The sequence below is a fragment of the Balaenoptera musculus genome, chromosome 6 (genome assembly GCF_009873245.2).
Source record: "Balaenoptera musculus isolate JJ_BM4_2016_0621 chromosome 6, mBalMus1.pri.v3, whole genome shotgun sequence".
Classification (NCBI taxonomy): domain Eukaryota; kingdom Metazoa; phylum Chordata; class Mammalia; order Artiodactyla; family Balaenopteridae; genus Balaenoptera; species Balaenoptera musculus.
This window is the reverse complement of record NC_045790.1, coordinates 92,505,713-92,529,617: the sequence shown is the minus strand read 5'-3', so window position 1 is coordinate 92,529,617 and position 23,905 is coordinate 92,505,713. Positions and strand designations below refer to the sequence as shown.

The 23,905-nt window shown below is 45.6% G+C and overlaps 1 protein-coding gene across 5 annotated transcripts in view; it reads left to right on the top strand.

The window, feature by feature from the left end:
* The window catches only part of PTPN3 (protein tyrosine phosphatase non-receptor type 3), a 109,657-nt gene extending 86,677 nt beyond the window's left edge, over positions 1-22,980 (top strand). For all 5 annotated transcript variants that reach the window (XM_036855182.1, XM_036855183.1, XM_036855180.1 and 2 more), the window contains 7 exons: positions 7,477-7,567; positions 7,849-7,910; positions 9,859-10,005; positions 15,941-16,069; positions 17,005-17,150; positions 17,621-17,756; positions 19,403-22,980. In XM_036855182.1, coding sequence (XP_036711077.1) covers positions 7,477-7,567; positions 7,849-7,910; positions 9,859-10,005; positions 15,941-16,069; positions 17,005-17,150; positions 17,621-17,756; positions 19,403-19,480 — 789 coding nt within the window. In that variant the 3' untranslated portion in view covers positions 19,481-22,980. The remainder of the gene's footprint in view (positions 1-7,476; positions 7,568-7,848; positions 7,911-9,858; positions 10,006-15,940; positions 16,070-17,004; positions 17,151-17,620; positions 17,757-19,402) is intronic.
* Positions 22,981-23,905: the final 925 nt, after the last annotated feature.

Below are 23,905 nucleotides of genomic sequence, written 5' to 3'. Positions count from 1 at the left end.
AGCAGGAAGTGGGGGCTGGTTCCTAGCAAGTGCCCATGCCACCCACTCTGTGGCACAAAGGGCCTGTCCTGGAGTAGCTGGGCAGTGGATGGAATCCCTCTTGCGATGACAAGCTGGTTTTCAGCAAAGCTTGCTTTGAAGCATTTTCTTCATTAATGGAATTCCCCTGTCCCTCCCATGGCTTTCAGAAACAATTACAAATGTGTTCCAGAAAGCGTTTGGTCCCAGCTGTAATAAAATCACGCTTAATAATTAGCATTTCTATAGCACTTTGGAGTCTACCAAGTGTGTCTCACATATGTCGTCTCAGTTGACTCTCACAGCAATTCCGTGAGACAGATATGGCCAGAATTATTTGGATCACTCCTTTATAAGTGGAGAGAACAAGGCTCAGAGGCTACGGAACTTGCCCAGTGTCACCCAGCTGGTCAGAGACAGAGCTGGGATTAGAATCTATGTTGAAAAGTCCATTGTCAGAACTCACCAGGTATGACCCAGTTCTTCACTCAACCTCTGATATGAGCCCTTCCCTCCAGGAGCTACACAGTGTGAGCTACTCAATGTGAGCAGTTTGCCAGCATTTGTGACCAGCCTCGAACTGCCTAAATACTGTGTTCAGGCAAGGTAGGGCGTTCCTCTGTCTCTCGTATAAAGGCGCCCAGACTTGGGGTTCACAAGGCTCCAAGTCCATTACCACCTCCAGGATGCTCTCCTCCTCTCCTCTGAAGAACTCGTTGACTCAGCCCCAGGGTCATTCCTTCCTGAGAGTAATTTGTGGCTCATTTCATGCTTTTTCCCTGCGTTGAGCTTTCTGTTTAGGCAAGGGAAAGGGTGTGCAGTTGGTATAGACGGTGCTGGATAAAAGCTAAGTGATGGTGCTAACTGTCCTTTGAGAACTGGTTTCCCAGCAAGCAAAGGCCCCTTGTGCCCATCCTCATCCAGTGGCCTTGCAAGCTCCTTGGAGACTTGTGGAATGCAGTTGATAGAAAATGAGAAACATTTATCCTCCCACCTCTCAGGACTGATGAGTTAGAGCAGTGGCTACAAGGCTCCACCAAAGGTCGTGTCAAACTCGGATACCCCCGCCCCTCCCACCTCAGCATCTTCCCTCTTTGCCAAAACCAGAAGCCATCTTTTTCTCTCTTCTGACCACTGTTTCTCCCGAACCCACTCCTACATCATCCATTGTAAGAAACATCCATTCCTGTCAAAACAGGTGACTTACTGGCTGCTGTGATCGTTACAAAAGTTGATTTGGAAGGACAAAGGCAGCTGAAGACTTACTCATGCAGGTGTACCTTCCAGATTAGCGCTCATACTAAAAGTTTTTTTTTTTAATTTTTCAAATTTTTTTTTTTCTTTTAAGAAAGGCAGACATTATCAAGTATAACACTCGGAATACAGGGAGAGAACTGCGGGCTTTGGAACGACCACGTGTGTGGCCTTTACATTTCAAGTGCCGGGGACCCATTTAAAGGAATTGCCACCCCACCTCATCGTCAAGTATTTATCTGTGACAGGGACGCTGCAAGAATACTTGAGTACGCCAGCACTGGGATCTGCATTTGGTACTGTGATTTAAAGTAGCACTATTAAAAATAATAATAATAAAAGTAGCAATATTGAAAGTCCCCAAATTGCCAGCAACAATGTCAGTTCATTTCAGCAAACCTTTACAGGAAGGTAGGGAGAAACTCTGAGTACCCCGTCAGCAGTGTCCTTGCTCCCTGACTGGGTCAGGTACAAGGGAAAGTGGAAGTCCCCAGTGTGGACGAGCTGTCTGTGAGCAGTAAGTTGTTCTTATGTCTGCAAAGTGGGGGACAACCTCTCGAGGCCTTCATGAAAAACGGGCTACCCTTAGCTTAGTTACATGCCTCCATGCCACCTCTCGTCCTGCTTTACTCAAGTGCTTTGTACCCTTTGTCCAAAGCAGCAGATCCCATTATTCCTCGACTCTAAACATTTTATTGAGCACCTACTATGTACCAGGCACAATGCTGGCCTAGGGTTTATGGTGGTGAACAGAACAAACAAGACACCTGCCTTCATGGAGACCACAGTTTAGTGCTTGATACAGAAAGCACGGTAAATAGCTGTTTTGAAAGTCATTGCCCTGCACTAGACTCTGGGTCATTGCCAAGGGCATGAGAGGGCGTCCGTTTCTACTATTTGCTCTCCTTACTCATTGTCCCTTCCAGTCCCTCCATTTTTTTTTTTTTTTTTTTGTCTTTTCCTTTTTTCTTCCCCCTTCTTGGGTTCTCAGTCTTCAAGAACTCCAGTGAGAATTCCCCCTTCACCTGGTTGTACAGTTGATGGGGTGCTTGCTTCCACCATGCCAGCCCTTGCCAGCATCCACTGGTTGGAGCCAAGTGGGTGTCCGAAGCCTTTATCTGAGGGATGTGAGCAGGTTTCACATCTTTGGTTGGACCAAAAGTCTAAGGAGATCAGAGTCATCTCCTGATGCCCTCTCTCTACTTTTAGATGATTTTTTCAAAGGAGGAATGTTTAAACTGGAAAACTGTATGTCTTATCCATCCCCGAACCGTGCTGGTCAACTCCAGCTCCCACTGTTCAGTTTTTGTCTTTGGAGGCCAGAGCCGATGATATTGATGCTGCAATCTAAATACGGTTGTTCCATAGCAAACCCTCTCAGCTGATCTTCTTATAATTCACCCTTACTTTCACAGCTGCTTAGAACTACACTCGGATATGATGAGAACAAAGCACTTGAGGACATAAAAATTAAGATTTTAATAAAACTAAGTGATCTTATAACCCTCCGTCCCTGTGACCTTCTCCAGCCTCTGGGTTGCTCTCATTCTAGGGCAGAATTTAAGGGATCTTAAAGACTAGGAGCTCTTGCCTGCTTCACATACCTTTAGCCCAAGAATGAACAAAGCAAACTGTGTCATTCCAATGAGCAGTTCTTGAAAGAGCCTTTTCTCAAAGTCTGGCTAATATAATAGTCTTCAGCTCATTACCTCCCATCCCTGATCCTTCCAGAAAGACATACCTGTGTTTCCAGCCCATCTCTGTCCACTCCGGACCACCCTTCTCTGGGCAGTGTTTTCACACCCAGCCTGCCATGCAGCCCACAAGGTCTGGAGAAGAGTCCATAAATTAAAAGAACTTGAAAACCAACTGCTAACACCTTCAGAAACTAAGTGTGTGAGTAGCACTGAAGCAGTTCAGTGGGAATAGGGTTCAATGTTAGCCTTGGCAAGGCAGGCATAAAAATGAGTGTGTTGTCAATCCTTCTAAAGGAAAAAAAAAAAAAAAAAAAAAAATCTTAGCTTTGTTCACCCAACTTTTTGTAAAAAATTTTTAATTTTATATATAGATTTCTTTTGTTGTAGTTCTTTTTCTCACTTCAGTCATTTGAATTTTTTTATATAAATTTATTTGTTTATTTATTCATTTTTGGCTGCGTTCAGTCTTCATTGCTGTCGTTGCAGTGCGTGGGCTTCTCACTGCGGTGGCTTCTCTTGTTGCAGGGCACGGGCTCTAGGCACACGGGCTTCAGTAGTTGCAGCATGCAGGCTCAGTAGTTGTGGCACACGGGCTTAGTTAGTTGCTCCGCGACATGTGGGATCTTCCCAGACCAGGGCTAGAACCTGTGTCCCCTGCATTGGCAGGCGGATTCTTAACCACTGTGCCACCAGGGAAGTCCCCAGTCATTTGAATTTTTAAAAATTCACATTGTAATAATTCAAGTAATTCAGAAATAGCCAAAGTAAAATTAATTGTCTTCTGACCCCCCTCTCCTTTAGCTTCTGTCTCTGTTGTAATTTACAGATAACAATTTGGTGTGTATCCTTGCGTACTTGTTCCAATGATCTTGCAAATATATTTTATACACACACATACATAAGTGCACACACATATGTTATATACACATTGTGCGTATGCTGCTATGTGTAGAAATGGGATCACCACTGTATTATTCTGTAACTTGCATTTTTCACTTAAATAGATAGATGAGTGGAATCTGTACTTTTAGTCTATCTTCTCTCTATTACTTGCACATAATTTTGTGGTATAACTATATCAGAATTTAAGTGAACACTTTTCCCTGTTGGGAAATATTCAGGCTGTTTCCAGTTTTCTGCTAAAGAAAATATTTTGCTGCCAATAAATTTCTTCGATATGTATCTTTCTGCATTTCTGTCAGATAAAGCCCAGGGTGTGCATATTTAAAAATTTGAAGACAGTGCTATAGTACTTTATTTGTATTTTATTTTTAATACTTTACAATCCTATCAACAGATCATAACTGCTGAGATACATTCATATCCTTGTTGTGATTAAAGCCTTTTGCTAGACCTATGCTCTTCCGCTAGACCATCTCAAGTTGATTACATTTACACTTCTGGTGTTTTTTGTTTATTGGTGCGTTGGGTCTTCGTTGCTGCTCGAGGGCTTTTCTCTGGTTGCAGTGAGCGGGGGCTACTCTTCGTTGCGGTGTGCAGGCTTCTCATTGCGGTGGCTTCTCTTGTTGTGGAGCTCAGGCTCTAGGCATGCAGGCTTCAATAGTTGCAGCACATGGGCTCAGTAGTTGTGGCTCCTGGGCTCTAGAGCGCAGACTCAGTAGTTGTGGCTCACGGGCCTAGTTGCCCTGCGGCATGTGGGATCTTCCGAGACCAGGGCCCGAACTCGTAGCCCCTACATTGGCAGGCAGATTCTCAACCACTGCAGCACCAGGGAGGCCCTACGCTTTTGTTATTTGGAGAAGAAAAACTTTTTACCTCCAGGTTAGCTTTACTGGCTATATTCACTCAATTGGATTTCACTTCTATGCAATTAGTCAGTTAGAACCAAATTTTCATTTAGGGGAATTTGACTGACTCATATATTCTCCTCCTCCCAGAATCAAACCAAAACTTCTAATAAATCATGAATTTATTTTAAGAAGGAGCCCAGAGAGTTCATTAACGCTCACAGACCTTTAAGAAGTTGCTTAGTGGCTACTTGATTGTTATGAACTGAAATTGTAAAGATGATTAATAGTTGAGCTTAGGGAAAGATTGGAAATTCTAAACATTTGGAAAATGTATAAGACATAACATAATTATCATTACCAAAAATGTCTATGCTAATTCTCTTCTGGTGATTTCTGTGCAATTTGTTTAATAAAAGAACTAATAAGAGAAAAAACCAACAGAGGCTGGTTTATAAAGCAAGAAATACAATTTGCAAAAATATACAGGGAAAGACATTGTTCCACCTCCCCATTCAAATTGCAAACACATTTTAGTTGATGATACTGGCCACAATTTGGTGGACTAACCATTCTCATACACCCCTGGAGGGCAACTCCATTTTCTGTGTATGTGTGTGTGTGTGTGTGTGTGTGTGTGTGTGTGTGTGTGTATCAGAGTCCTCAAAAATATGCTTTAATGCAGTAATTCTGTTCCTGGGAGTTTATAATAGTAAAAAATTGAAAACAATCTAATCAAGAAGTAGAATAAAAGTTAAACTATGAAAACCTTATAGATTATTGAGCCAGTAAAAATCATGTGTATAGAGAATACTTCGAGTATTTAAATGACACAGAGAACTAGACACTATATAATAAGTGGGGAAAACAGCCTTCAGAATTACAGTGGTATTTCCCAGGACACGTCTTGTGAGACGTGAGATCCTCCATGGCCAAATTAGCTTGAGAAATGCTTATCAGAATTTAATAAGGTTATGCACTACAGGACTTGTCGTCTTAGAGATTCATAGAACATAAGGTGACTTGTAGTATTTCCCAAATTTCCTTGACCTTGAAACTTTTTCTAAGCAATATCTAGTAGCTTCTTTCAGAATACTTGGGTTCTACAGAACATAATATGGAAAGTGCTAATAAATGTTCAGTCTCATTTTTTGTTTTTAAAAACATAGTGATATCTGTGTATTTTATGTGTTTACGTATATAATTACATATGTTTGTATACATGTGTGCATGAAAAAAAAAGCTGGAGAAGGTAGATGAAGAAGGTCATCTCAGGACTTCCCTGGTGGCGCAGTGGTTAAGAATCCGCCTGCCAATGCAGGGGACATGGGTTTTAGCCCTGGTCTGGAAAGATCTGACATGCCGTGGAGCAACTAAGCCCGTGCGCCACAACTACTGAGCCTGCGCTCTAGAGCCCGCAAGCCACAACTACTGAAACCCGTGCGCCTAGGGCCTATGCTCCGCAACAAGAGAAGCCACAGCAATAAAAAGCCCGCTCACTGCAACAAAGAGTAGCCCCCACTCACCGCAACTAGAGAAAGCCCGCCCGCAGCAACGAAGACCCAATGCAGTCAAAATAAATAAATAAAATTTTTTTTAAAAAAGGTCATCTCAGGGTTGTGAAATTACTGGTAACTTTTTTCTTTATATTAGTCTGAATTTCTTAAACTTTCTGCAAAAAAAAAAAAAAGATCACTTCCAACACTGAAAAAAAAGTTGTTTTTAAATTCCCATAAAGTTAACTAAAAACCACTGGTGAATAGTGTTTCACACTCTAGTTTGAAGTGGGGGACACAGTTGTATAGAAAAGAAAACTCAAAAGGGCAAGGGGAAACTCTGAGAGGGGATGGATGTATCTTACGCCTTTATGGTGGTGATGGTTTTATGGGCGTATACTTATCCCCAAACTCATCGAGTTGTACGTTAACTATATACCACTTTTTACATGTCAGTCATGCCTCAATAAAATGTCACTTCAAAGAAAAAAAACTCAAGCATTGGCGTCAGATCTGAGTTCAGCCTCTGGTTTTAATCTTGAGCAAAGCATTTAATCTCTGCCTCTCACTTACAAAACAAGAATACTATTAATACCTCTCATGGAGCTGTTGTCAACGTCACATCAGGTACAGTACGGATGTGTCTAATATGTGCTTGTAAATGTGCAAAGATGGTTTTAACTGAATTATTTACTAATGATTGCATGTATAGGGAAATACCTCTTTAAATGAATGTTTAAATGAAGTTTACTGTGTATTGGAATAAATGTTTTTACTGTGGAAGTATACTTCTGAAATGAATGAAATGAAATGCTCTTGTTCTTAGCAAAGAATATGGTTCACTCCATTAAATTGGAGGGAAGTGTTTTTAGACTAATGTAAATGATTTCCATTTAATTTTTAGTCAGAATTCTTTCTTTCTCTCTACTTGCTCTTAGCTCTTGTCAAATAATTGTCATAAAGATGAAGTTTTACTTACCGTGATCCATTATCTGTGACTCACACCCCTTCTTATGACTTTTCCTCAAAGATCGTCATGTTAAAAAGAAAAAATTATTGAAGAATTTAGTCAGTTTCTCATGGGATTGTAGAATTTCTTATTGGGAAGATTTTTCTCTTAATATATGAAATCACTTTTAAATGTTAAGATTTAGGTGCTGTGACTGGTAAACTTTACTGATAGAGTATGTTTTCACACTCTCTCCATAGCTGTTTTTTGCAATGTTTTTTTTTTGTTTTTTTACTTCTCTATTTGTCATATAGCAACTCTACAGAAAGAAGCCCGGTTTGGCCATCACATTTGCAAAGCTGCCTCAAAATTTGGACAAAAACCGATATAAAGATGTACTGCCTTGTGAGTATCCGGCGTGAATACCCCCTCCCCACCGCCACACACACACTGAGATAATGTTTCCCTTTTTAAAACAGATTGTCTGGTATTCTGGAACAATTTTCAGTGTGTCTGTAAACACCACCGTCTTTGCTGCAGCCATTTCAAACTCTGAACAGTTGGAGAATAGTGTTTATGCTAATGAGGCGAGAGCTGCAGATGGGGCTGGGAACTGAACTCTTGTTTACCCGGTGCGATAAAAATAACACTAGGAATAATCAGTAAATGTCTTGGTCTCCCCACAGATGACACCACCCGGGTATTATTGCAGAGAAATGAAGATTATATTAATGCGAGTTACGTGAACGTAAGTTAAAAATCTGGATCATGAGAAAAAGCACATTAATCACTACAACAAGCATGACAGCGGCGTGTGTAGCGCTTTGCAGTTGGCGAAGTGCTTTCCCGTTCACTCCCTCATTTCATCACCACAGCAGCCGTTGAGGGAAGGCAGAATAGTCTCATTTTACAGAGGATGAAACTAAGGTTCAGAGACATTTAATAATTTGAAAAGTCACAAAGCTAACGGAAGGTGAGACCAAAACTCAGATTCTGTGTCTCTGACTCCATCGTCCACATGCCTTCTGTCCTCAACTGCAGACATTCAGGTGTTCTGTTGTTTTGGCCATTGGTATGTTTGTAACTTTCTGTGTTTTTCTCCCATGTCATTACTGTACATCCTGCCTAGAAATAAGAAAAATAAAACCACCTCTGGGCATATAACCCAAAAACAAAAGGTAAAAGATTTCACATGTTGTGGGGAAAACATTCATTTCACTCTGAAAATGCATCTTGGGCAACTTAGCCTCTCTGAACTTCAGTTTCTTTATCTAAACCAGGGGTCAGCACACTCCTTCTGTAGAGAGCCAGACAATAAATATTTTGGTCTCTGCAAGCCAAGAGACAAAACTGAGGATATTAATTAGGTACTTATATAGCCGTTTAAAATGCAACCATGTGAAAACACAAAAAAAACACCTTAGGCTTGCAAAGTGGCAGTTAAATTTGGCCTTCAGCCCATAGCTTACCAACCTCTGATCTAAATGAACAGATGACTTTTCAAGTTCTCAGGTTATAGCATGACATCAAGAACTACCAGCAAGAATGGGTCTGATCAGTGATTCCACTTATTCAAAAGCACCTGTGGGATCCATTGACCCTCACCTCAACATTCCTGGTGTCCTGCAAGCAGAGCATCAGAAATGGTGGGGCTGCGAAGACCATACAGTCCTGGGGTGGGGACTGACTGAGACCAGGGCTGAGGAAGCCCTTAACCCAAGCGCCAACCAAACCATGAGTTAGGCACCTCCATTTACCTTTCCCATCTAAGAATGGGTGAATCACAGTGCCACTCCAAAGCTCAGCCAGTTCTGAGTGTTCTTTCATAGAAAAGACTTAGTTTAGAAGTAAAAGGAGAGCAGGGTGGGAGAGGGACACGGAGCACAGTTGAAAACATTTTGACATCTAGCATTAATCAACTCACATGGTAACTGTGTGAGGTGATGTGTTCATGAACTTGACTCTAGGAATCATTTCACACTGTAAACATATATCAAACCATCATGTTGTACACCTTAAATATATACAATTTTTATTTGTCAGTTATACCTCAGTAAAGCTGGGGCTGGGAGGGAGACTGATCGACTCAATGGCACAAACATTGGCAGCCATGCAGAAAGCAAAGTGGAACAACAGTTGGTGGGATAAGCCTGTATGGCTTATGCTTCAAAGAAAATAAATATCTTGATAGAAAACCCTGCATAGGGAAAGACGTAAGCATGAGGATTGGCATGTGTTGCTGAAAATGCAGTTACCCAATATTGATTATATTTAGGATACAGCGGTGAAGGTCATTTAAACTCTTCCATCTCGTAGGTCCACTTCTGATTATCGCCTATTGACTATCATGTAGTTTTATCTTAAATATCTAATGCTAGTATTATTATCAAATACCTTTGAAGCTTTTTTTTTTTTTTTTTGGCCACACGGCTTGTGGGATCTTAGTTCCCAGACCAGGGATCGAACCTGCGCCCCCTGCAGTGGAAGCATGAAGTCTTAACCACTGGACCGCCAGGGAAGTCCCTTTGAAGCATTTTTGAGAGTAGCTTTTTCTTTGATTATTCTTATTGGCCGAAAATGGATAGAGATGTTATTTCTGGTGTGATGACAGTCACTAACTAAAAGAATGTAAGACCCATTTCCCTGTCCACCTTGTGGCAGTAACAGATTCTAATGCCTTAACAATCTCTTGCCAGATGGAAATTCCTGCTGCTAACCTCGTGAACAAGTACATTGCCGCTCAGGGACCCCTGCCACATACCTGTGCACAATTTTGGCAGGTAGTCTGGGATCAGAAGTTGTCACTCATCGTCATGTTGACGACTCTCACAGAGCGAGGGCGGGTAAGTGGCTTGATTTCCAATTCAGAAGTGTGCATGTCACACTGTGCTCTGCAGAACGTGAATTTCAGAGCTGGAAAAGGTCTTAATGAAACGTCACCCGGTCCAGCCCCTGTGTGACCCATAAATCTCCTGTACAGAGCTACTGATGGACACCTCCAGTGACTGGAAGCTCGGCACTCTTCCTGCCCACTCCCTGGCCTTTCCAAGCTAAGGAGTGATCAGACAGCCCCTCCCATTCCTGCCTCCGATCCATTATAACAAGCAGGAAGCCTCTTCACCTTGCCTTACCTGTCCCAGAACCCCTGTTTTAGCTGTGGCCTTACCCACCCAGGACAAGTGCTGGTCCTGAGAAGAGCAGTATGAGTACCAGGTTCACAATGGCCATAAAAAGTAGAAGAAATTACCTCTGTCAGCCTCTGCTTGTGTTGCAGCAAAACCTGATGGAAAAAAGAGGTAAGAAGGGCTTAAGTAGGAGAGTGGTGGGCACCCTGCTGTGCTCAGCCTGATGTGCATTCTCCGTAGGAACAGATCGCTGATTATATAACAGAAGTCAGTGTGCAAGGGATACTGTGTAGCATGAGTTCTCTAACTTCTGCCTGCCTCTGGGTATCTTCATTATGAGACGTTTATCCAGAAACACATTCCAAAATCAAATATAAATTAATTTTGAACCACCTATTTTGAATGATCTTTGTGCCACCTCCTCCCAGGCCTCTCTTTGGTATGTAGCTCAGAATGCCAGATTGAGCTGTGCTGAAAGTCAGAATACAGGATTGGAATGGATAGTATGTTTGAGGAGATCAGGCTACCTTCTCACCCAAAACAGCAAAATAAGTGTTCCTACTATTTCTAGAGAGACCTGTGGATTGCAAAGGGCTTTCACACAGGTTGTCCCAGGCAGATGGCTCCCCACCTTGGCTAAAACACTTCCAGGGTCCTTCCATGAGTGTTCGGCTCTGATTTTTTAAAAAATCCCTCTTTACGACACGCTGAAATCCACATCACTTTGAACCACCACCCCACCTGCTTCTCTTACCTGGAAGACTCAGTAATAAGTTACCCTTCTCTTCTATGCATTGCCCTTTCAGATATGTGAAAATAATCCTTGACTTCCATTAAGGTGGTGGTCAGCAAAAAATTGTCTTGTCTTTGTCTCAGTGGTGCTGTTAGCCAGTTTCCCCATTTTGTACTCAAGCATTTGACTCCCGAAACCTACATGCGGCACGCTGGTGGGGCTCTGGAGCCAGACGATCTGGGTTCAGAACACGTTCTTCTTGAGCAAGTTATTTAACCTCTCTGACCCTCAGCTTCCCTGAATATAAACTGCAGATAGTAGTGCCGCCTTGGAGGGTTTGTGAAGACTGAGACAATATATATGAAAAGCTTAGAGAGCTGCCTGTCGCAGGTGTCCAGCAAACATTAGCTGTTGTGTGTCTGTGTGGCCATGATTATCATCCCTGGGAGGATGAGCCATCAGACCTGGCCTTTTGCGTGCCCTTGGGCTCCTTGGGCTTTCCATCTGTCATTCTCTGTGTTCGCTCTCACTCTTAGCTTCTTGTCACTCACAGTCTCGATCAGAATCTCTTCTCTTCACATAAGTCACCATTTAAAAATGTAAAGGCCCTCAAGAAGCAGTAGAAAGCTCCTTCTAGAATACCGTGAGTCAGAGACGTTGAGGGCACTCTTCGGGGAGCAGTTGCTCATTCTCTCAGCTCTGCTTCCAGCCCTGGCCATCTCTCCGTCTTGTCTGCCTGGTTACCGTGAGAACTCTCAGAAGCTTTGCTGCAATCACAAGACAGCAGGTCTATGGCATCACCTGATCTCCTTGTCTGGAAATCTTGTTTTTGCCTATTTTTAATTTTTGTTTATATTCTGTTTTTGTATGCATGTGTGATTTTCTAATCTTGTTTTGGAAAGGCAGTGAAATTACTGGGACCTTTTTTGAACTTAGGGAACTCCGGCTGGCTCACAGTCCTATCCTGTCCTCTCTCTTTTTCTGGAGCGCCTGCACCCATCTTGTTCCGTGGTGTCCTGGGTAAGAGGGCAGATGCTAGGGCCACGCTTCCTGAATTCAAATCCCTGCTCGGTCACTTCCTACCTATGTGGCTTAGGAAACCTGCAGAACCTCTACGTAAAATGGAATAATAATGACACCGATCGTCGATTTGTGGAGTAACTGAATGAGTTAATACAGGCAGCTTTCTTGGAACAGTGCTTGGCACACAGTAAATATCATACAGATGGTAGCTAGCAGTAATAGTAGTTTGGGTACACCTTAATTATTGCTGGGACCTTACTATATATATTTTACTGTAGTATTATTTATTCTTCTTCTTCAAATTGGCTCACCTTTTCTTGCTTTAAAAAATTTCCTGTGAAAGATATATCTTAAATGGAAGCCCAGTATCACTTGCCATAAAAAGAAGGTATGTGTAAAAATGCAAAAACCACAAGACAATGTTTTTAAAGTCTAAATAAATATTCTTGCCTTTCAGGCTGTGAACCCAAGGCGTGCTTGCCCACACGCTCATGTGCTGTCTCCTAAAAAGAGAGTTAAAGTACTAGGGAGATAATGTTAAAGCTATCCTAGACCCAAACTGAGAAATTCTCTACGGCATACTTGGAAAAATCCACTTTCCCACCGTGTGGTTCTATGCCGTTTAATACAGACCCCATCTCCTCCTAGCCTCCTACCAAATCCCACACTTTGCAGGCCTTGATCTGGGCCATTGTGGTATATTATAGATGACAAGACATCAAGTTTATGGCCTTGTTGTCTCCAGAATCTCCCCATATGAAACTGTGCCATGTTTGCCTGCCTGTTCTGTGACTTTGGAGAACCTGGATTCTCCAGGTTTTCTCAGAAACTGTCCATGGAGGTGCTCCTCTCCGAGCTCATGAGGTCTTTCGGTGGTGCTGCAACTCCTACGAGCCAACACCTGAACCCTTGGGGCAGCCAGGAGCTCTCCTCACCTGTGTTGGGCTGCTCCTTCCCCTTCAAAGTTGGCTCGGCCCTTCCCAGCTGCAAGGTCATTGTTCTCCATGGAGAAAAGACAGCAGCCAGCAGGCGTGGTTAGTGACAGACATCTGCCCCGATGGCAGTCCCTTCTTCCCCTCATTCTGCCTGTTCCAGCTCAGGAGAAAAGGCCCTTTCTTCCATCCAGGAGGCCTCACTTCCACCGGCTGCCCTTGCAGGTCCTGCCCCTCCCGTTTTGTCCTGATTGGAGTCCGCTCTGAACCTGAGCTCCTCCGAGGTCTCCATGTAACCCGGTGGGTTGGTTGGTTTGTTTCCCAGCCCTTTCTTCCTAATGGAACCCCTTCCGGCTGGTTCCATCGGGTTAGAGATTCCCATCTCCCATGAGTCAGAGCATTCCCTTCGTAATCTCTGGCCCTGGGAACTTACCTCTGTTGTTTATCAATGGTTGGAAACCTGTTCTCAAATCCAGGCTATGCGTTTCCTCCCTCTCCTGTTACAAACGCTCAGGTGACCTGAGCCCTTTATCCTGAGGTCCCTTATCTGGTCCTCGCCACCCCCCCTGAGTTCCTCCTGATTAGGAGTCAGTCACTCCAGGCCAGCAGCTCTGTCCCCTGCTTTTTCTGAGAGACGAAGTTCTCGCATGTTCCGTTTGCTTTCTCCCATATTCTGCATTTTGCGGAGTGAGCCTCCCCACAGGCATATAGCTGGCGGGGTCCCCATCGCCGCCCTGTGCTGTGCTCACGTCTGTAGGTGCTGGGAGCCTTGCCCAGAGGCCAGTGGTCAGTGAGGCGCTCCTGCCACAGAATAGCTTTCATTTCTCCCTCTTTTCATTCCGACCTAAAACGTTTTCCATTGTGTTCTCCCTTCAGGTCCATGGGTTTCCTCCAAGAGGAAACAGAGGTATAGAGGTATACAGTCTTTCCATTGAAAGGGTCTTCTCCTTCCCCTCCCATCAAGGATGTTTCTTTTGGGGGAAAAATTATTTTTTGCATCTATATATGCTCCATTTCCTATATGTAGGATCTGGCACAAGTGGATTCACTCTCTGAGCCTCAGTTTACTCTTATGCAAAACAGAGATAATGATGGTATCTACCTCATAAGATTGTTTGGAGACCCAGATAAAATAATGTCCATAAAAAGCACCATTTAGTGCTTAGCATATACTGATCAAAAGATAGTAGGCATTAGGGAATCCCCTGGCAGTCCAGTGGTTAGGACTCCGAGCTTCCACTGCAGGGGGCCTGGGTTCGATCCCTGGTCAGGGAACTAAGATCCTGCCAGCCGCACAGTACGGCCAAAACTGAGGTTCAGAGAAGCGAAGTACCTTGCCCAGGATTGCAAGTTAGTGGAACTTATCAACCAGGAGGGAAACTCAGGATATGCACAAACTTCTTGCTCTTTCCGCTACACCCCCAGTGCTTAGAGATCCAAATAGACCTAAAATCTAAATTTGATCAAGGAGTAAAGAGAGTCCAGTTCTGGTCAGATTCACTGGGAGTCTCTGGAAATAGAGGTATTTGTGGCTCAGCCCTGCACGGGCTTGTCACTTCAGAGCGAAGCTTGCCATCAGCTGTCCTGTGGGCAGGACCCTTGGGAGGCTGCGGCAGACAGCTACACCCCCACAGATAAGGAAGCAGATGCAGGCCTGCTGGGTGTTGGCTCTGCCTCAGGTTCTATGGACAGCAGTCCTTCGTGTCTTGGAGAAGCCGGGAAGTGGCCACTAACCAAAATACCCAGGTTAAAGGTTTACAAGTAAACTCTTAACGCCGCCTTTTCAGCAGCATGCTTTAATTTCACACATTCACTGTGACGTTTGAAAATAAGAATAGAAAAGCTCTTTTAAATTACGTGCATCTGTTGGTTTATACCCCCTCTCAGCTGTAAGTAAACATACTTTTTACCCAAGTTGATGCAGCTGTAGGCTTGGGGAGAAAATTTTTTTTGAATGAGTCAGAATTTGACTTGATGGATCTATGATGGGATAGGCAGCTTGGCCCTGAGCTTTGCTTCGAGGCCAGAGGCAGGAGTGAGACTGCTAGGGAACAAGTTTCAGGACTTGGAAGGGGGAAGAGAAGACAGGGGGTGCCGTGGGGAGCCGCAGCAGCCCTGGACCTGGGGCAGCCCACTTAATCCTGCTGAGCCCGGGTTTCCTCCTCTGCTGTCCGGCGTGTGTCAGCTCCGTAGGAGTCGTATACGAAAGCACTGGTGGGGCCTGCGGCAGCGGTGGTGATAACAGCCACCGTCACCGCTGACCTGCCCCCCGCAGTGAGCCTGGCACTGCACACCATTCTCTCCAGCCTCTGTCACCATCTGGGAAGCAGGTGCTGGCCTGTCTTTCAGGTGAAGAATGTGAAAATCAGAGAGGTTAAGTAGTAGCAGGTTCAAGGTCATAGGGCTCACCGTGGAGGAGAAAATGATCGTAGCAGACGTCTCTCTGGCTCCCAGATGTGTGCTCTTAGCGGCTGTGCCTTGAGGAGTTCCACCTCAAGGGGGTGAGGAGTGGATGCCGAAGGAGGGATGAGGTAGAAAGGGGTGTTGAGAGCAGAGAAGGGGCCGAGGGACGGGGGTGTCGGGTAGAGGTAGCTCCGAAGTCGAGGCCTCATGTCGGAGGCTCTCCTGTTTCTCCAGCAGTTGGACCCTGGTGATGAAGAAGAAAAGTCTGTGTGCTCAAATTCCAGCTCCAGCTGGAGTGAGAGCTGTGGCCTGGCCCCCGGCGGGTTGACCGCTCCACCCCTCCCCAGCTCCCCAGAGGAGGAAGGGAGGTTCCCCGCCCACCCTCAGAAAACAGACGCAGCACAGAGTGGCCTTGCCTGCGTCTCTCTTCTCCCAGCAGCCCTCGGAGTACCTGGTGCGAGTGAGAGGGCTCTGGGCAAACAGCCAACCCGTCTGCCCAGTTAACCGCCACGAGGACCACCGCACAGCCGAGCCTAACCCCTACCCGCTGGTTCCCTTGCAGACCAAATGCCACCAGTACTGGCCCTATCCTCCCGAGGTCATGGAACACGGCAGCTTTCACATCCGCTGTCAGTCAGAGGACTGCACCATCGCTTACGTGTTCCGGGAAATGCTGGTCACGAACACCGAGGTGAGCATTGCACGGGCGGCGAGTGGTCCAGGGGAGGGCACGGGTTAGAGGCAGGTGCTGAATCAGCGTCCACCGTGGGCCCGGGTAGCGCTCTACTTCCAGGTCAGTCTGTGTTTTCACCTGGTGGGCATTTCAGTAGATGTACAGACTGCCTGGAAGAGAGCCAGCACCTGTGTCCACAGCAGCATATGTCACAGGAGGCGACAGGTGGAAGCAGCCCAAGTGTCCACTGGCAGATAAATGGATAAACAGAATGTAGTGTATTCATACCATGGAATCCTAGGCTCCCTTTACAAAGAAGGAAGTTCTGACACATGCTACCGCATGGTTGAACCTCGAAGACATTATGCTGAGTGGAAGAAGCCGGACCCAAAAGGTCAGATGCTGCGGGACTTCTCTTGTGTGACGTACCTGGAGTAGTCAGTTCACAGAGACGGAAAGGAGGGTGGTGGTTGCCAGGGCTGCATGGCTGGGGGATGAAGTTAGTGTTTAACGGGCACAGTGTTTCAGCTTGGGAAGATGAAAAGGCTCTGGAAGGAATTGTACTTAATGCCACTGAACTGTACACTTAATAATGTTTAACATGGTAAACTTCTTGTTACGTGTATTTTGACCATAAAAAAAAGAGCCGACGTGGGTGACCCTAATAGTAAGTGCTATAGGAGCAAACGGGAGGCGATCACTGTGGGCAGAAGTGGTGGAGGAGACATCGAGCAGGAGGTGGCCCCAGCGGAACCCTCGAGGGTGGGTGTTTGGGAGCGTATGGAAGGCGGGTGGGCAGGAGTTGGCAGTGGCCATGGCAGGCTGGTGCCCAGTGGCGGAAGAGTGTCCGGAGACAGGAGCTCCCCGGCTGGAGGCCGGAGCAGGGCCAGGGTCCTCCTTTCCGCCTGCCCACCGTCCAGGTAACTCAGCGAGGCCACTCTGTCTCTTCGCAGACCGGAGAGGAGCACCCAGTGACGCATCTCCAGTACGTGGCATGGCCAGACCACGGCGTTCCCGATGACTCCTCGGACTTCCTGGAATTTGTAAACTACGTGAGGTCCCTGAGAGTGGAAGGTGAACCCGTCCTAGTTCACTGCAGGTACCGTGGCGTGTTGGCTTTATTTTTTTAATACTCATACTCCTTGGGAAAGGCCTGGAGAAAGTTGGCAGGCATCAAGCCCACCTAAATCCCACAAGATATGCTTTTTACAAAGCTCTATTTGCTTTCTTTCTTCACAATGTCAAAAGATTTGGACAGACTTCTGATTGCAGCGCAGAACTGGAGAACAAACTCCCTCCCTCATCTTTCCCCCTGTTCCCAGCTGACTGACCTCACAGTAGATGCGCATAAGATGGGGGGTGGACTTTGCACGGAAAGGTGGGTTTCTTCCCATTGGTTTTTAAGCCCCCAGTCTGTTCAAGGGCACACCTTGAGTGTGTGTTTTGTGTTCTTTGAAGGTCAGAGGAGGAAAGCTCCATCTGAGTAAACGTGGGAACTGGCGAGGAGCTGAGCTGGGCTGTGCAGAAATGCTGTCTGAGCAAATCCCGTCTCTGCTCCTTTCCCCCCAGTGCTGGGATAGGTCGAACCGGTGTGTTGGTCACCATGGAAACATCCATGTGCCTAATCGAGAGGAACCTGCCCGTTTACCCACTGGATATTGTTCGGAAAATGCGAGACCAGCGCGCCATGATGGTGCAGACATCAGTGAGTAGAAATGCAATAATGAAAATACTAACGATGGCCAGGCCTGCACGAAGGGCTTTGCAGGTCGAGAGACCAAGGCTCCAAGGGACCGAGTCACTTGCCCACGGTCACAGAGCTTGTCAGGGGCTGAGCGGTTCCAACACCCACCCCATCCGAGTTCTGCCTCTCGCTACCCTCCACTTCTGCTGCCTCACGGTTTGTTTCCTGCCAGCCGCTTGGCCAGGGAGCAGCCCTGGTTGCACTCTGCATTGTCAAGCCACTGACCCATCATGTGTCTGTCCATCAGAAGTAAGCAAGGTCACCTGAGGGTTTCACCCCACCCTCCTGTTCCTGGGTGAGCCTTTTGGCTCAGCAGATGTCTCGCATGGCCCTACTCTCTCCTCTTCTGGGCTCTCTCCCACGTACGTCACACCTGGGTACCTGGCACTGCAAGTGTCCACAAGAGGAAATATTGTGGCTTCCCCCAGAGCTACAACAGGGGCAGTGGGGTGGCATGGAAAGTTCATGATTCACACTCCCCCACATACTGGGCAACCTTTGAATAGTGCCTTAACCTCTCTCTAAGCCTCAGTTTCCCCATCTGCAAAATAAGGACTATCCCATATTCATTCATTCATCCATTCAACAGATAATTGCACAAGCAGGAGAGACCTGAGCTTATATCTAGTAGAACTGGATCAGTTGACTATAAATCTCAGCAGCAGTGGGAGAAGTCCAAAGGGAGTCTAAGAACTCGGGAAGAGTATCAAAAGCTGACTTTGGAAAGTCAAGGCTTTCTGGAGGAATGGCCTCCGAGGCCACACCCCCCGATGGATGAGGAGAAGTTAGCAAAGAAGGGAGTGGGACTTGCCCTCAGCTCTGTGTCCTCACGGACTCATGGACCAAGCTCATAAGATTTCTCTAACAATGGTGAGCTCTTGTTTTAAATTCATGTGCACCAGGAAACCTGGTTAAGAAAAAAAAAATCAGGTTCTCTGCCCTGTTTTGTGGTATGGAAGACCTCATTGCTAGTTAAAGAATGTTTAAAGTGCATCTTCTGGGCACATTTTCCTAGCTGGTGCAGCTCAGTCTGAATGCTTTCCTGTCACCCAGGACACATCAGTAAAATAAGCCTCTTAGGTGTTTGATAATATAAAGAACCTTACCCTGTAGAGCGGCTTTTGGTGGCTTTCCTTTGGAAGACAAGATCCAGACTCCTTATCTCAGTGCAAGGCCTTCCGCAGCCAGGTCCCAGCCCACCCGTGCCACCTCCCTACCAGCCCCGCTACCGCCAGCTGTCCTGGGCCGGGAACGTGAGCCCTGGCTATGCTCCTCTGAATGGGCCGTCCTTTCATTTCAACGTACACTGGTGTGTACATTGGAACGGCCACCCTGCAGCAACCTGTGTCCCTCCCTGACTCCCCGAGACTGCTGGTCCCTCCCTCTGCCGTGTTTCCATGCCACATTGCCCATCCCTCATCACCTAGTGAGCTCACAGGTAGGTGTGTCTTCTCCATACCGTGTCCCTGATGTAGCCCAGGGCCTGGCTCGGCCGGAGCTGGAGCTCAGGGTGTTTATGAGTGAGGTGAAAGAATAACTGTGTCTGTGGTCTGATGCAGCATTTGTGGAGCTGCTGGCCAGCTTGACGGCTTTCTTTTCCTTTCCAGAGCCAGTATAAGTTTGTGTGTGAAGCGATTCTTCGTGTTTATGAAGAAGGCTTAGTCCAAATGCTGGATCCCAGTTAAGACGACTGTGAAGACGTTCATTCCTCTTTCCCAAGGGCGTCCTCCTTCTCTCTGGAAGCAGCAAGAGGAATTTGTAGGCTGTGGGAAAGGAATGAGCATATTTGAACCCAGGCACTTTAAATATCTATTAAAAGAAAAAGGTATCGTGTACATAGGAACTGTGTAGATAACGCATGCGGTTATAGCACCATTTAGGCCCGCACCTCCTCCGGAGAGAAATAAGCAGAAGGGGATCTCAGTTTGGGGCCTGTCCTAATGCCTCCCTCCTTCTCCGTCTCCATATTCCTGTAAACCATCCTTGGGCAATTGAGAGGGGATGCCAGCAGCCCTGTTGACCTCCCAGAAACGAGATGGTGTGGCTGTTGAGAGTTGCTTGGATGAGTTGTGTGTATACGTGTAGAGGACTAAGGGCTGAGCTTTCCGTGTGTCTGGGCGGAGCCGGAACAGTCAGTGTTCACCTGCCCTGATGCTAATGAGAAACCCCATGAATGTACTGAACGGCAGCGGGTGGGTTGTCAGGCCGAGGGGCAAGCGGTGCCTTTTCTGCCCTCCCTTCCTTGGTCCCATCTCCCTGCCACTTCCAACATTGACGTTTCTGAGAATCGTGTCCAAATGCCCTGCCTTCTCCCTGCACTAGTGACCCTCCTCAGGTTCACACCAGTGCCTGAATCGGGCAGTGCAGGTTTCGGGTGAGTTTTCAGTTGAGACTCTGAGAACAAGGACTCCCAGTGTTGTCCCACGTGTTCGTTTTTGGAGCAGGTGCCTCTTGCCTCTGCCTTCCTCTTGCTGTACACTCAGCACCCAGGACTGGAATCATCCACTACTGAATCTAAGACATGGATTGCTGCTACTTCGAGCTATTACACTTGAAACATTACAATTTTCCTGAGGGGAGATGGGATATCACCTAAATATATTCAGAATCTTTGGCCCTTCTGAGAAAAGATCGAGTCGTTGAGCCATGGGAAACCCAGCTTCTAGAGGGTTGCCTGTGGAGGTGTGTGTGTGTCTGTGGGTTGTGTGTGCTCCCACGGGTGAGTGTTTCTCGGGATTCCTAACTTGATTCAAATTACCGTTGAGTTTATATAAAGAATGAGTCTCTGTATAGAAGAACAAATGTGTGCATTCACTCTTAGTTACAATGGTCTTCGTTTCATTTCAAAGGAGAGGATCAGACTATCTGAATATAAACACAATTTGATGTTAATTTATTCTAAGTACACCATGATTTTGATTGTCCTAAAGAATTCTGCCTCTGTTAATACTATGTTAATTTTTTTTTTAATTTGTGACAGGATTGTAGCAAATTATTATTTAAGGAAAATAAATTACGTAAACATTCTAAAGTGGTATTTTGAAATAGTGGTTTTATGTATCCAGAAGAAACAGCTAAGTATCCAATTTCTTAATGGGATTTGTAGAAAAAGGATGGTTTCATGTTATAGTGCACTGAAATGAGGCCATTTTGATGTGTAGCAAACTGGACTAGTTGAGTAGTTTCCTGATCACAAACTGGGTAAAGACCTTTACGGTAGGGGCCAGGTTTCTAAAGGTTGTCTCCAGACCGAGCATATTTACCGCATTCTTTACATCTCTTCCCCACCGATGTTTTACTGTTAAATGGCCGGAGTGGAGGAAGGTGTTGCGTGCCGTGTCGTGAGCCATGCTGTGCGACAGGAGACACCGAAGCCCCATCCTTGTCAGCATAATGCCAGGCTAGCAGAGTGTAGCAGCAGAGTTTGGAGCTAAGGGATACAGGATTTGGTTTCTGATTCCACTCAACAGCTCGCCCTAGGCCTAGTCACTTATGAGCTTTACCTCCATTTTCTCATCTGTAAAATAGGAGAAATAAATAATACTGAGGACTTTGGGTTGAATATGAGGATTGAATAAGATGATGCTATTAAAGTTTTCATCAGCTGGAATCTGACACTGCTCTGGCTGAATTACTCTGGAAAGTTAATTTATCAGTGACTAGCCCCCAAATCCATGAAACAGAAGTAGAATCAGCCGGGGTTTTGTAAGAGAAAATCGCTTTTCTTCTCAAGAGAACCAAGGGCACAAAGGAGTATCATACAAGGACTTCTGGACTCAGAAAATTCGATCAGCCAGGCACCAAAAAAGAGGGAAAGCTGAAGTAAATGTAAATGCCATCAGGATATTGAGCAAATCATTGCCTTTTGATAAAAAGGCATCATCACCCTGTGTGTAAAAAGCTTGTGAAGTCTAAATGAGTTTGGAGATTTATGTTTTATTATATTTTTAAGAAACAAATTGTTTCATATGGTTGAGGAAATGCTGCCATTATTTTACATCAATTTCCAAAAAGCTTACCGAAGGTTGCAACCGGCCTTTTTCTGCCACTGTGCAGGCCAGTAGTTCAGACTCAGCAGACGTTACCGGGAACAAAATCCATGAAATCCTGGGGAAGAACAAGACAGGAGAGTTATCGAAAGGAATAAAATATGCAAGTAGATACTACAGATGCTACTGATTAATTTGTGGAGTTCAAGATTCCTGCTTCATCACCTTATACACTTAAGCAATTATACCTAAGAAGCCCGTTTTAGCCCTAAGTGAAGAACTTCATCAAAATCAGGATAAATATTTTGCCTGGGAAATTGGGGTATGAATGGAGAAGACATTTACATCCTGTGTTCTGGCACTCTCGGAAGATCTAATTAGACTCGTCGATGTGCAGACATAAAATGGGAGATCCCTCCTGGTGTCACTCCATAGAACCTGCACTAGGTGTTTTGATTTTCCAGAACAAGAGATCCAACTCAATTTGGTTGGGGGAGGAGCGGGGAGGGTTGGATCACAAACTTGGGCTGGTCTTTAGTTCCTACCACAGTAATTTAGACTTCAGTTTGCTTTGAGATTAGCGTAGATGCTGTTGCTGCAAAGTTGCTGGTTGATGTTTTTTTGTTCCTCGTAGAAGTTACCATAGAACCGGAGGCAACGAAGAGGCAGCGTCAATGGGAAAGGGTGGGCAGAGGCAGGACGTGGGTCTAGATTAGACTTAGACAAGATGTGTCGCCCTCAGCCCTCACTTTCCTTCTAAGTAAAAGGGGGAGTTTGGGCTCGAGGGGATGAGCTCTCTGGGTTTTTTCAACATCTGCCACTCTGGGAGTCTGTTCCAGAGAGTCAAGGTTAATCCTAAACCAAAACCTCCAGTAAGCTACTGGAGAGAGATGTATCTCGTTTCTGGAACTTGTCTCCAAGAGCTGGTCCCTCAGACCCTGGCAAAGACTCTGACCTCAGCCTGGGAAACCAAGCAGGGAGGGAGTCCGATGGCCGGGCTGTCTGGCATCTCTGTAACTCACGTTCCGTGTGGAGCAACCAAGGGATTTGTGTTGTCATGTAGTTTTGAAAAGTATCTTAATTGATTAGCAATATTTTGTCTGTAAATTTGGAGTGTTTTTCATTCTGACCTGTTCTTTCAGTGACTCTACTGAAAAACAATTTGATCAATATAAAGACATTCAAGCTATGCAACACTGTTATTGTGTGTTGACATTTTTATTCTGATGTCTTGATTTCTGGAAATGTTTTCTCATTTTGTTTGCTTTTTTTTTTTTTTAAGTAAATGTTGACTTTCTTGGAGGAGAGTACTCTCTGCCATCTTCACCTTCCCTCTGGTGAAGGATGAGCATGGACAGCCTTGACCTTGTGTGGCAAGTTCTAGATCAGAATTAGATTCAGCTGTCATGACAACAGTAGCTTACACAAAGTAGAAGTTTCTTTACCCTCTCCCATGCAGGGCTGCCAGGTGGCTGCATAATCCCTAGGGTCTCAGGTTCCTTCTGACTTGTTACTTGGCCGTTCCCAGTATGCAGCTTGTACATTCAGGTCCGCGATGGCAGCTCCAGTCGTGTTCACGTTCTAGCAGGCAGAATGGAGGAGAGGGGAGGAGAAAAACAAGACCCTTCCCTTAGGGCGTGTCATGTGAATGTTGTACATCTCATCAATCCAAACTTACAGGGCCATACCTACCGCAAGGGAGTCTGAGAAAGATAGTTTTTATTCCAAGAAGCCATGTGCCTAACTAAAATTCAGGAGTTCTGGGAATTCCCTGGTGGTCCAGTGCTTAGGACTCAACGCTTTCACTGCCGAAGGCCTGGATTCGATCCCTGGTTGGGGAACTAAGATCCCACAAGCTGCATGGTGTGGTCAAAAAAAAAAAAAAGAGAGCTCTAAAAAAATAAAATAAAAATTCAGGAGTTCTGTTTCTGAGAAACAAGGAAAGAATGGGTTTGAGGGACTATTAGTGGTCTCTGCCATAGCTCAACCCTTTGGTGTCACCTTTCTTGCCTCACGTTGTCCCTGAGGTAGACAACTTAAACTCCATCCAGGTATGGCATGGATCTAAAGCCAGAATCACATTTGAGTGATTTGTGGTCTTCTCTGTCAGCTCTGGGTGGC